This window comes from Equus quagga, chromosome 15, assembly GCF_021613505.1.
Source record: "Equus quagga isolate Etosha38 chromosome 15, UCLA_HA_Equagga_1.0, whole genome shotgun sequence".
NCBI classification, from domain to species: Eukaryota; Metazoa; Chordata; class Mammalia; order Perissodactyla; family Equidae; genus Equus; species Equus quagga.
Window position 1 is genome coordinate 27258484 of NC_060281.1, and position 12379 is coordinate 27270862.

General features: G+C 55.5%; 1 protein-coding gene across 5 annotated transcripts in view; it reads right to left on the minus strand.

Annotated features, from left to right (window-relative positions):
* Nucleotides 1-12379, minus strand: part of FGD2 (FYVE, RhoGEF and PH domain containing 2) — a 28208-nt gene that overhangs the window by 5341 nt on the left and 10488 nt on the right. For all 5 annotated transcript variants that reach the window (XR_006885191.1, XM_046638814.1, XM_046638813.1 and 2 more), the window contains exons 5-13: nt 11969-12125; nt 11615-11753; nt 11016-11074; nt 10647-10793; nt 9851-9943; nt 3870-3949; nt 3746-3776; nt 3213-3305; nt 2502-2633 (exon numbers count right to left, since the gene is read on the minus strand). Coding sequence is in view for 4 of the 5 variants with exons in the window: in XM_046638814.1 (XP_046494770.1) it covers nt 2502-2633; nt 3213-3305; nt 3746-3776; nt 3870-3949; nt 9851-9943; nt 10647-10793; nt 11016-11074; nt 11615-11753; nt 11969-12125 (931 nt within the window). In the remaining variant the exon portion in view is untranslated. The remainder of the gene's footprint in view (nt 1-2501; nt 2634-3212; nt 3306-3745; nt 3777-3869; nt 3950-9850; nt 9944-10646; nt 10794-11015; nt 11075-11614; nt 11754-11968; nt 12126-12379) is intronic.

Genomic DNA, 12379 nt, shown 5'->3' on the forward strand with positions numbered 1-12379 from the left:
CTTGCATCTGATTCACTTCTCCAAGTGCCCTCTCTCTCCCCTCTGCCATCTCACCTGATGCTCCCAGACCCCCCACCAGGTGAACAGTGCTGGGGCTTTATCCTCACCTGCTGCTGAGGGCAGGGCAGCCCAGAGAGGGCCGCATAGCCGACTGGCAGCAACTGGTCCTCCACAAACAGGACATGTCTTTGAAATTCCACAGTTCAGCTTTAAGATTTGTGCAAACTTTGCCTCCCACTCCATCAGAGAGTCACGGGTGCCCTAATGCTAGCATGATGGGCTGGTTGTTTCTGCCAGGAAGACCCACCATGTGTACTGCGGTGGAGCGGAGCCCACCCCCAGCCCACCATGGAGAAGCCCCCAAGAAGGCTGACGTGGGTCATGCTGGGCAGACGGGGTGAAGGAGGCGCGACGAGACTCGGAGAGAAACTCAGGGTGCTGCAGGATGTGCCTTCCAGGGAGACTGGGGTCTCAGAGAGTCCAGGATGTGGGCTTGGAAATGGGGGCAAGAAATAGACATGAGGGAGGAGGGCTCGTCACCTGGGAGCTCATCTGTGCCCAGCACAGCGTGTGGCCTGGGAGGGACCTGCAGGAGGAGGCCTGGGCCTGCCCCACCCTCACCAGGATTCCTGTCTGGCAGGCGTGGAGACAGAAACTGGGCGCCCGAGCCACCGAAAGGATGACTCACAGAGCACAAAGGTATGTGCGGGCATGAGAAAGCCCCAGATCGGGCAAAGGTCCCTCACACGGCCTCACACAGGGGGCTTCAACTACCTCGGCAGTATTGTATTTTATTTTATTTTTTATTGAGATTTAAAACTTTAAAATATTATCAGTGTGTATTTATATTTTCCTCCAACTATTTTTTATTTTGAAAAATTTCAAACCTGCAGACAAGTTGAAAGAATAATACAGTGATCCCCCCTCACCCAACTCACCAGCTGTTTTAACATTTTTGCCATATTTGCTTTCTCTCTATATATGTATATTTTATTTTTTTCTGGACGGTTTGAGTATAAATTACAGTCGTCATGACAGCTCACCCTTAAATATGTAGCTGGTCTCTCCTAAGAGCAAGGCCTTTCCCTGCCTGTCCACAATGTCATGACCACACTTGGGAAATTTAACATCGATACAATCTTATTATCTATATATGCCTCATAATCAAATTTCCCCCCAGTGGTCCCAACAACGACCTCTCTAGCTAGGTTTCCTTCTTTTTTCCCCCATCCAGGATCCAATCAAAGATAACACACTTCATTTAGTTGTCAGAATATTTTCTTTCCTCCATGTACCTGAAAGGCAGGTACATGGGTGTTGCTATATTGTTCTTTGTGCCTCCTGTATTTCTTGACTATTTTAAATAATTTTTCAGGAACTACTTACAAAGTCGAAAGTGTGAATCAACTCGACTCTTATTTACAGATGTGAGTCACCTGGAACAGTAGCTAATCCCAAGATTCTTTCTCTTTGGCTCTGGGATATAACTTGTCAGTTCCATCTGAACCTGGGTGTGCCCCAGTCCTAGAAATTTACTTTGTGTCCTGATTGCAGTGTAACACATTTGGGGACACCTCCCTCACTGGCCCCAACCTGCCCAGCTGGTCTCCTCCTGTTCCCTGGAGGTCACTGAAGGCTGAGGTTGTTTCCCTGTTTGCAGAGTAAATGGAGGGGGTTATGATGTCAACAGAGAACAGCTCAAGTGCAGCAGGTGCTTAAAAAGCAAAGCAAGATCCGCCTCCGATAACCGGGCCTGAGCCGATAAGAGGCAGTGGAGTGGACGCCGTTCTTCCTCAGTCAGCTGGCGGCTCGAACTCCTGCGAGTGAGCCCGGCCTGAGCCGTTGAGGAGGGGAAAGGATAGGAGAAGGAAGGGAGGGAAGCTTGTCTGGGTGAATCCTCACCACCACCCTGGAAGTAGGTATTACAGTCCCCTGCGTACAGATGAGGAAACTGAGGCCTGAGCCTGGCGGGCAGAGTCAGCCACAGAACCGACCAGCCGCTGGAGTGCTGAGGGCTTGCACAGAAGAGGAGAAGACAGCGGTCGTGAAGCGAGGACGACCAGGGGTGGGCGTGTGACAGGCAGGGGGCTGACGAGGCGGCGGGTGCCCCGGCCTGAGCGGGGCTGAGGAGTTTGGATGCCCCCGATCATGGAACTGGAGACCATTTCCTGGCGCTGGGTCTGGGGGCCTTGGGACGTGGCCGTAAGAAAGCAGGTGAATGAGTGGGCTCTGCTCTGGGGAGTGTCTGAGCGAGCCGTTGGCCTCTCTGTGCCTCACTGCCCATCTGGAGAGCGGGGATAACGGAAGCCCTGCTCACAGGTGGGCCCTGTGCGGTCCAGATGGGGAAACCCTGCGCCTGGCACAGAGTGAGCACCCAGCGCTACTGGGTGCATGGGTCAACGCCAGCAGAGTTGGCAGGGAGGGCAGAGCGGGGCCTGAGCTGGGAAGGCGGAGGCTGAGGTGGGGCCGGTGGAGGCAGGGGTGCTGGCAGCTCTACTCACGTAGCCGCAGGCCCGGCAATGGTGCCGACGGCGCATCAGGGCGTTGAAGGGCTCCTGGCAGCGCATGCACATGGTCACCATCTTGTCCCGGATCCACTGTGGTGCCCGGAGGCCCAGCTCCTCCGACTGCAGCTGTTGGGCAGCAGGGCGGGCACTTCGTGACCTCTTCTGCACGCTCCCTGAGACCCTGGGGCCTGCCCACCCGCTGTGGCCGGGATTATGTGTGATGGGCTTCCTGGTGGCTTCTGTGGGAAGCTGCCTGGACAGGTGAAGACTGTATGGTGGGTCGGTCACTATTGTTCTTATTTTACACGTGAGGAAACGGAGGCCCAGAGAGGTCAAGAGACTCAGCAAAGACACCCAGCAAGGCAGAGTTCAGAGCTCAGATTGGAAATCAAGTCACAGGCACTCTCCCTACTTTCAGACCCAAACCTGCAGCACTCCGCCCCACCGCCTGCTGTACAGATGTGAGGTCCCCCCAGGAACGGTTGCAGCTAGAGGCTCCCAAAGGGAGTTTTTGCTAATGGGGGACCCCGCGGCTCTGAGTCTCTGAGTTGGGTGATGTTGGGGTGGGTGGGCTTCCCAGGTCCCTTCAAATCACTCCTGGTGTGTGACACTCGCCTGCCCTCTAAGCTGGTTTGGGTAGAGCAAAGAGGGAGCCAGCCCTGTGGGAGGCTGGCGGCTCCAGCCAGGACACAAGGCTCCATTTACCTCCCGCTCCTGGGTGTCTCCCTCAGGGCCCTGGGCAGCAGCCTTGAAGGTTTCGTTCCGCTTCTCAATCTGGTGAATGGCTGCTTGGCAGGCCTGGGGGGTAGAGGGGAGGGTAGAGGGGTGGCAGGGAGGGCTTGCTCATCTGTCCATCCCTGCACACATTCAACAGACATTGCTGGAAAGCCCACTGGGTGCAGGCACTGGATTCTAAGCACATGGTGGCTGACTCAAGGGAAGAGCGACTATTAGCCCCAGATTACAGACGTGAAAACTGAGGCTCAGGGGCGTTAAGCGACTTGCCCCAGCACCCCGCCCCGCCCCCCCCCCCCCCCGCCAGCTGGGCAGTGAGAGGCCGCAAGATTTGAACCCAGGGCTGACTCCAGACTGCCACAGAGCAACTCCTGAGGAAGCGCAGGGAGCAGATGGGCACACGCATGCACACATGCGCACACACTCGCACCCACGCACCCCTCCCTCCCCGTCGGCCTGGGTAGGCCAGGGTCATCCTCCTGGGGCTGGGAGCGTTCTGATACCTGCATCCAGGAAATCATTTCCTCCTGGGACCTGCTCGGAAAGTGAACCCCGGTGTTGAGAGCAGCCGCTCCCGGCGTGCCCGCCTCGCCCGGCCCCCAGGCCCCCAGCATGGTTGCCGCCTACCGGGCTTGCAGCTCCAGGGTGCGCTGCTTCCCGGACACCAGGAAAGAGTGGGGGAACTCGGCATTCGTCACCTCCCGCACCTGAGCGGAGGAAACAGGAGGGAGAGGGCGCTCAGGCTTGTCACAGCCCGCCCCCCAGGCCTTGGGGGTGGAGGGAATGGATGGTGCCCCAGGGACAATTCGAATTCGAGGAACAGGGATAGGGAGCCTGCTCGACGCCTCCCTAATCCCACTGAGCCAAGCAAGTGCCCCTGACCCTGGGCCTCGCTCTCAGCAAACGAGAGCGCTCCTGGAATTTCAGCAGAAGCTAAGCTGGCCCAGGGTGAGGCAGGGGTGACAGTTTCCGACAAAGGAGTCACCAAAAATGGAAACTGGGTCACAAATGAGTTTTGGGACACAGCTTTTTCAAGAGCAGACCTCGTGCCTAGAATAGGACCCTCTATCCCACACGGTGAGGGAAGGAACTGCTGGCCCGATTCACCGATCGACAGATCCCCCACTTCTTGTCTTGCACGGTCCTCTTGCCCAGAACGCCAGGGCTCCTGAGGCCACCGTGAAAGCTGCCGGTCAAAGGGAGCTTACTGTGCGCCGGCTGCGGAGCTCAGGGTCTCTGTGCATGTTGTCATTTCATCAGCACAGCTCCTGAACCCACCCATCAATCCTAACGCTTCACGGCCCTCACGCGTGGCCCCCAAGGGCAGTGCCTCCCCCAGCGGCAGTCTCCCTGCTGGGCCGAAGCCCGCCAGGCCTCTAGATTATCGACCCGTTACAAGAAAGACAGGGCACCGTGGGACGTGTTAAATGACACCACAGGGGTGCAGTCAGCAAAGCCCAGACCGTAAGAATCTCTACCAGAGAAATGATCTGAGTTCTTCAATTAATTCAAAAAAGTGGGAGAGGGAAGCGTCATGGATTAAAGGAGAAATGAGAAGCGTATCATAGATGATTCAAACAGATCAGCTGTGAGAAGACATGGATGAGCCAGTCAAGGAAAACCAAAGGGTCTTCAGGTTATTAAATCATTGTTATTAATTCATTAGATGTGATAATAGAACTGTTGTCATCTTTTAGGGCAAAAAAACAAGAAAAGAGTTCTTATCCGTTATAGAGATAGACTGAAGCATTTTTAGGTGAAATGATGATGATGCGTCTGGGATTTGCTCTTTTTTTTTTTTGAGGAAGATTAGCCCTGAGCTAACATCTGCCGCCAATCCTCCTCTTTTTGCTGAGGAAGACTGGCCCTGAGCTAACATCCGTGCCCATCTTCCTCTACTTTATATGTGGGACGCCTGCCACAGCATGGCTTAACAAGTGGTGCCATGTCTGCACCTGGGATCCGAACCAGCAAATCCCAGACTGCCGAAGTGGAACGTGTGCACTTAACTGCTGCGCCACCTGGCCGGCCCCTGGGATTTGCTCTTAAATAATCTACTGGAAAAGGAGAATGGCAGGTGCGATGCTGCTAAAACAGGACTGGCTTTGAGTTGACAGTTGTGGAAGCCAGGTGATGATGTATGGGGGTTCATTATACCGTTTTCTCAGCTTTAAAAATTTCATAATAAAAAGTTAAAGAAAATCGTCACAGCAATCTCAGGAGGCAGATAATATCACCCTCCTTTGGGAGATGAGGAAATGGAGACTCAGAGAGGGCAAGAGAACTGCCTGAGGTCACACAGCATCTAAAGGGCAGAATGAGGATTCAAACTCAGGTTTTTGGCCCCCCAAGCGTAGAGTGGAAGAAAATCTATTTCCACCCCAGTCCCAGAGTCCTGTAAGCACAGACTTCTCCTAGGCAGTGTGGAGAGAGAGTCACAAAGGGGAGCTAAAACAGAGACTAGAGCCCAATAGCCTTAGCATGGGGGGATCATTGTTGTTACTGAATCCACCTGACACCTGAGGCCCTCTGCTGGCTCCCCGCCTCGTGGGGACCAGGCCTTTGCACACATTCAGGGTGACCCACCAGCTCCTAGAGGGCACTGACTACGGGCACACCTCCCCTCACGTCAGGCCCAGGGACCAGTCTGCTCCCTCTAGAAAGGGCCTGATGTGACGGACTCGGCACCCTGGGCAGAGGGAAGGCCCTGAGCTTTCATCTGTGGAGAAGGTCATGTGGAAAGAGGTGTTTGGGAAAGCCAGTGCAGAGCTGTGTGTGAGGGACGGAGGCTGGCTCTGGGCAAAATGGGACAACACGGTGGCCCAAAGACCAGTTAGGAAGTCACACCCTAGACAGTCTGGGCCCAACTGGGGAGAGAGAAGAGGTTTCTACCTGGGGGACGATGTCAGCAAATCTGGCGAGACTCCCTGACCAATTGGGTGAAGGAGAGGGGAGAGGGAAAAGAAGGGAGAAATCTAAGGTTTGGAGTCCAGAGGTAGGAAGAAATATGATGTTTTTAAGAGCAAAAGGGGAACTGGGGGAAGCTCCTGGCCTGAGGGTCCAGGGCCCCTCTGCAGCGGGGCAGGATGGGGGTCCCTGAGCTCTGCCATGCCCAGTCTCAACCACTGCCCGCGTCTGGGCCGATTCAGGCCCCCGCTAGCCCATGCAGTGCCTTCGTGCTAATTACAAAACACTTTACTGACATCTGTTGGCAAACAGGCATAATATTCAGATTTTGTTGGAACAAGATGCTTGACTGCCATCTGCCGGACAATAAGAATTGTAAATATTCAATCTATGATGTCTGCTGTGGTGAAGCGTGCTCATCTTAGATGAGGTGCACTTGTGCAGTGCACAACCTGCACAGTTGTACATGGAGGCCCTGGCGATGTGTGTTCACATCTTTGCAGGTTTTGGCCCTGTGCAGGATGGCACAACACTAGGACCAACTCAGACCCTGGGGAGAATCAACTGCTGAGAATTAGGCCTCCCTGACACCTGGGGAGGAGGAAGCCATGGAGTCACAGGCTGGTGGGAACCATCATGGTGACTGAAGGCCAGATCAGCCTCCAAACTTCAGACTCAGAAAATCCTTCCTGTGCAGACGCACACCAGTGGACAGCTCTGCACCTGCCAGGCCCATGCCATCCAGGAGAGGGAGCTGTGCGGCCACCAGAGCAGCAGGCACGCTGGGGGGATGCGCCCAGTGGGACAGGCAGACGCCAGGACCCAGCACACTGGGCCCCTGAGCCCTGAGCTCACACCCTAAGCCAGTGACCCTCTCAGCCCCGTCTCTCTGTATTTTCTCTTTATGACTGTTCTGATCTCTACGTTTCTTGTTTTTTCTATTAATCTCTGCTGGTCCTAAACCAGGGCTGCCTGTCTCCATTCCTCTGTCTGTCTGTAGCTCTCCATAAACCTGTCTTCTCAGTCTCACTCACCAAAGCTCCCAGACCTACAAGCCTGCACAGGTCCTGGCCCCTGGGACATTCTGGCCACCTCGGGAGGGAAAGCTGGACGCCTCCGGGGCGGGGGCTGCATTCCTAGAAGACCTCAGGGGGCTCAGGCATGGGGGATGGGCTGTGAATCCCCAGAGGTGCCCACGACCTCGATCGGCCTTCATCATTCTCAGGCTGCGCCCGGCCTCCAGGCCCTTAATTCGGCCCCAATTGCCAAGCAAGCTCAGTGAGGACAGGGCAAGGCCCTCCTGCTGGGGGCTCTCAGAGGCCCAGAGGAGGGAGCATCCAGGCCCAGCTCCTGCCTGCAGCTCCCTCCTGGGGCAGACCCTGGGGGGCGGGTGGTGGGGCTGATAGGGACAGGGAATAGGGGGATGGCAGGATACGAGGACCGGCCAGACCTGACCTCTGTTCCTTCTCGTCCCGGCCCTCAGGACACGCCAGGAGTCTGGAGTGACCAGAGAGGGATGGTCAAGAAGGTTCCCCCACCATTTCCTCCACTCTGCCTGCAATTCCACCATAAGCTTTATCCCTCCAGGGTGAAGCCTTAATAGGAGACAGAGAGCACAGAGATAGGTATAGGGACTCAAGACTCTGTTATAGCTGAGTTTTCAAAGCAGGATTTGCTGGTGACCCCAAGTACATTACTTAACCTTTCTGGGCCTTGGTTTCCTTTTTTTTTTTTTTTAAACTATTTTTTTTAGAGCAATTTTAGGTTCACAGCTAAATTGAGAGGAAGGTACAGAGATTTCCCATACACCCCCTGCCACTACACATGCGTAGCCTCCCCCATTATCAACATCCCCCACCAGAGGGGTACATTTGTTATAATGATGAGCCTGTATTGACGCATCATTGTCACCAGAGTCCATAGTTTCCATTAGGGTTCACTCTTGGTGTTGTACGTTCTGTGGGTTTGGACAAAAGTTTAAAGACATGTGTCCACCATTATAGCATCATACAGAGTAGTTTCACTGCCCTAAAAATCCTCTGTGCTCCACCTGTTCATCCCTCCCTCCTCCCAACCCCGGAACCACTGACGTTTTTACTGTCTGCATCGTTTACACCTGTTCCAGAACGTCATATACAGTCATGTTGCTTAACGACAGGCATACGTTCTGAGAAATGCGTCATCAGGCAATTTTGTCATGTTTGGAACTTCACAGAGTGTACTGACACAAACCTAGATGGCACAGGCTGCTACACACTAGGCTGTATGGGACTAATCTTACAGGACCGCCGTCGGATAGGCGGTCTGTCATTGACCGAAATGTTATGTGATGCGTGACTGTGGATGGGGTCCTACGGTGTGTGGCTTTTTCAGATTGGCTCCTTTCACTTAGGAACGTGCATTTAAGGTTCCTCCGTGTCTTTTCACAGCCGGTTAGCTCACTTCTCTTTAGCGCTGAATAATATTCCATTGTCTGGACGTACCACAGTTTATTCCCATATTTTTAAAATGGGATTAACTGCAAATACACTCACACACGGGCAGACTGTACTCGCTTATTCACTGCAGTCTCGTTGGCAGTGACCGACAACTGGAAACAATCTCAAGGTCCTCAGTAGAGGCCCGGCTGAGAGAATTACGGTACATCCTCACACTGGATACCAGGCAGCTGCAAAAGGATGGAGGAGCTCGAGACGTCCTGATGTGCAACGCTCTCCAGAATCAGTGGTTAGTTAAAAAAGCAAAGTGCGGAATAGTTTCTGGAGCATGCCACTGTTTATGTGACACAAAAGTGAGGAAGCGGTAATAAGTAAATCATCAGTCTGCGTATGCAGAGACTACCTGGAAGGCCTCACAGGAGGCGAAGGCTGCCTGCAGGAGGGGAACAGGGGACGGGCTGGGGACCGACTTTCCATTGTTTATGTTTTTTATATTGTCTGATTTTAGAATGTGTATCATCTATATTTTTTAAGTAATAAAATTATTATTTTAAAATTAAAACATTTTAAAATTATAATATTTTATAATAAAATATTATTTTAAAATTAAATTTATTTTTTAAGAGCTAAAAAACCAAAAAAGTACAGGGGACAATAATGCCCCCACGTCACGGAGCTGTTTTGAGGATCTGATGGGGTGGTGCAGGGCCCGGTTCACGGTGACCGCCCAGTTAATGGGCACTACTAAGGACTGCTGTCCCCACTCATTTGTGGCCATCTCTGGATGGGGACACACACAAGCCAGCAGCTGAGCTGACAGTGTAGACCCTTCCAACTCCGTGTGGCCCCTGGACCGGCAGCATCAGCATCACCAGGAGCTGGCAGAGATGCACAGTCTCAGCCCCTTCCCCCTCACACACCTGAATCAGAACCTGCATTTTAACAAGACTCCCGGGGGATTCAGGCAGGCGTTAAAGTTTGCAAAGTACTGGTGTAGACGGTAGGGAAAGCCGGGCGAGGCCAGGCTGGGGCAGGCACTGACTCAGAGTGGGCCAGGCCCGTGGGAGCTGGGAAGGGTGCTGGCCAGGAAGGCTGGGAGGCCCGATGGGAGAGCTCTGACCCCAGACTCTTCCAGCTCCCTGTTTGCCCAGGACCTGCGAGACTTGGGTTCCTGGATTAAGAACCCGGTTGGCCCCGCCTGCTGCTCCCACACTCTGTCCCGCCCTCGGGGTGGAGCCCAGCGGTGGTTGGGGTGCCTCTCACCTTCATCCCGGCCACGTCGATGCGGGTCCTCACCTGGAACTGAGCGCCCATCTGGATGACCCTGGGTACACAGTAGAGCAGCATGTTGTTGAACTGCGGGAGATACAAGGATGAGCGGGTGCGCTGCGGCAGAGGCAGGAAGGGGGGTCAGGCGGGGCTTCCCCCAGGGTGGACTGAGTACCCCCGGATCTCCCTCCCCTCTCGCCACCCTGGGCCAGCTCATGGGACGTTACAAGTGTGATGAGCCCCTAATCCAACTGGGATGGTCACTGAAGGGTCACCCTACGTGTGGGCATCAAGGATCCACAGCAGCCCTCAGAAATCTATGAGGCTTTCTCACGGGGGGCTTAGGAGAGGTTGTAGCTCCCTCCCCGAGAACTCCAGACCCCAAGGACCAGTTTCCAGATCTCCAGGAGACCACGGGCTTCTTCAGCACAAACCCCAGGGGTTCTTCCTCGAAGCTAACCTAACCCCTCCTGCTGTGCACTCTCTAGAGCCCAGATTAACACCACAGGCTTTGGAGCCAAACGGACTGGGTTCAGATTCCAAGGCTGTCGCTTCCTAGGGCACGTCTGGGAAGCCCCTCAGACGGAAATCCCTGAGGCCCGCAGGCAGCACGGGACTTGTTGCAAGTCACCCGGATGCCAAAGCGGAGCAGCAGGCCCTCTCTGTTCCTCCTGCAGTGACCTCAGGCAGGCAGGGCCCGGAGCAGAGTGGCCGCGGACTTCCCTCCCCAGGGTGGGGTGGACCCCCGGCATCCACCGGCATCCCCCGGCATCCCCCGGCATCCCCCTACCAAGAAAAGGTAGCGCTCCATGGGGTCGCTGCGGCGGAAGGAGATCTTGAGAACTGGCCCCTCGCGGAGCAGAGCGTTGGAGGGGTCTACCATGTCATCCTCGAGGCCCAGGCGCTGGTACACCTCCCACAGGTCCTGCAGCCGCTCCTGGGGACAGGGGCGCACCCTCAGCCGAGGCCGGGCAGAGCCCACCTGATTCCGAGGGGTGTGAGGTGAGGGCAGCAGCGGGGCCCGGTGTCATGGGGCAGGATCAGGGGACGAGTGGATACGGAGACCTGGGTAGGTTGGGGAAGCTGAGAGCTGCAGGGAGGAGGGACGGGGTCCCTGGGGACGCCCGCTGCTTCCACCCCCGAGGGCGGGGCTGCTCACCATCTCAGTGATGGCTGCGTTGGAGTGCTGGGCGGCCGAGAAGATCATGTCCAGGGCTTCTGAAGAGGGGCAGGGCCAGAGTCATCCCCTGAAAATCTGGGACCGGAGGCTGGGGCAGGAGGTCCTTTGAGGCTTAACAAAGTGGCCTCAGGGCCTGCCATGAGCGCCCCCATGAGCAGCCTGGCACATGGGGTGTCTGGATGATGGGACCATTTCCCTCCCAGGCTGGAGAGACTGGAAGCCACGGAAAAACAGGGCTTATGGGTTTGGCTTCTGTGACTCTCACTGCTCCCTGAACCAAGCCAGACCCAGAGGGTGCAGCGGAAAGAGCATGGGCTTCGGCATCATACAGGCATGGCTTCAACTCCCAGCTCTGCTCCTTTCTGGTTGTAAGCCCTTGAGCAAGTCACCTAACCTCTCTGGGCCTTAGTGTCCTTGTCTGTAAAAAAATGGCTAAAGGTATAGTTACTATCTATGAAGCGCCGAAGATGGATGTTGATGGCTGATGGTCATGATAGCGATTTCAGCAGGTGCTCAATAAATATATGGGAGTGGCTCAGACCTCCCCAGCCCCCTGGGCCCCCCGGGGGTGTCCTTACTCTGGGCATCAGCCCGGTCTGGGGCCTGGGCTGGCAGCTTCTGGACGTACTCCTTGAGCAGCAGCTCGTAGCGTGGAATTCTCTGGACGGGTTCCAGCATGTGGTGCTGCAGTGTCAGGCTGCCCGAGGCCTCGCTGCTCTTGGGGAGGGATGGGGGAGGAACAGGGTGGGGGTGAGAGTGGGAGGGGTGGGTCAGGCTGCCCCAGGGTCCGGGGAGCGGGCAGGGTGGGTGGGCACTGGGGCTTTCAGAAGCCGTTGAGCCAGGGAGATGCCCAAAATCACTTGGGGAAACTGAGCCCCTGCACCCCGGGGGTGACAGTGCAGGCTCTGCTCAGCCCCCGGTGCCAAGCTCACCTGAATGCGGGTGATAACCTCCTGGAAGGGTGCAGACTTGTCCGTCCAGGTGGCCAGCAGCTCAGCGGCTCGCTCAAAGTTCTTGACATACTCACTGTACATCTTCAGGAAGGGGGCCAGTTTCTGGATCACATCACCGATGCGGGGGGTGGCCGACCTGCAGGAGGGGCACCAGTTATTGCCCTCAGCCTGGGGACCTCCTCTCTCGACTCCGCCTTCTGCCACACTTCTGGGTGCACACATGGGGGGCACGTCATCCTCACACACGTATGTGGTTCACCCCCCTTAGACTGTCAGCCCCCTGAGGGTAGATGCTGTTCTCTTCCACAGATTGGGCCCCCACAAAGGCCCAGCACAGTGCTGGGCCCACAACAGGCATTCAACAACCACTAGATGCTTGCTCATGTAACA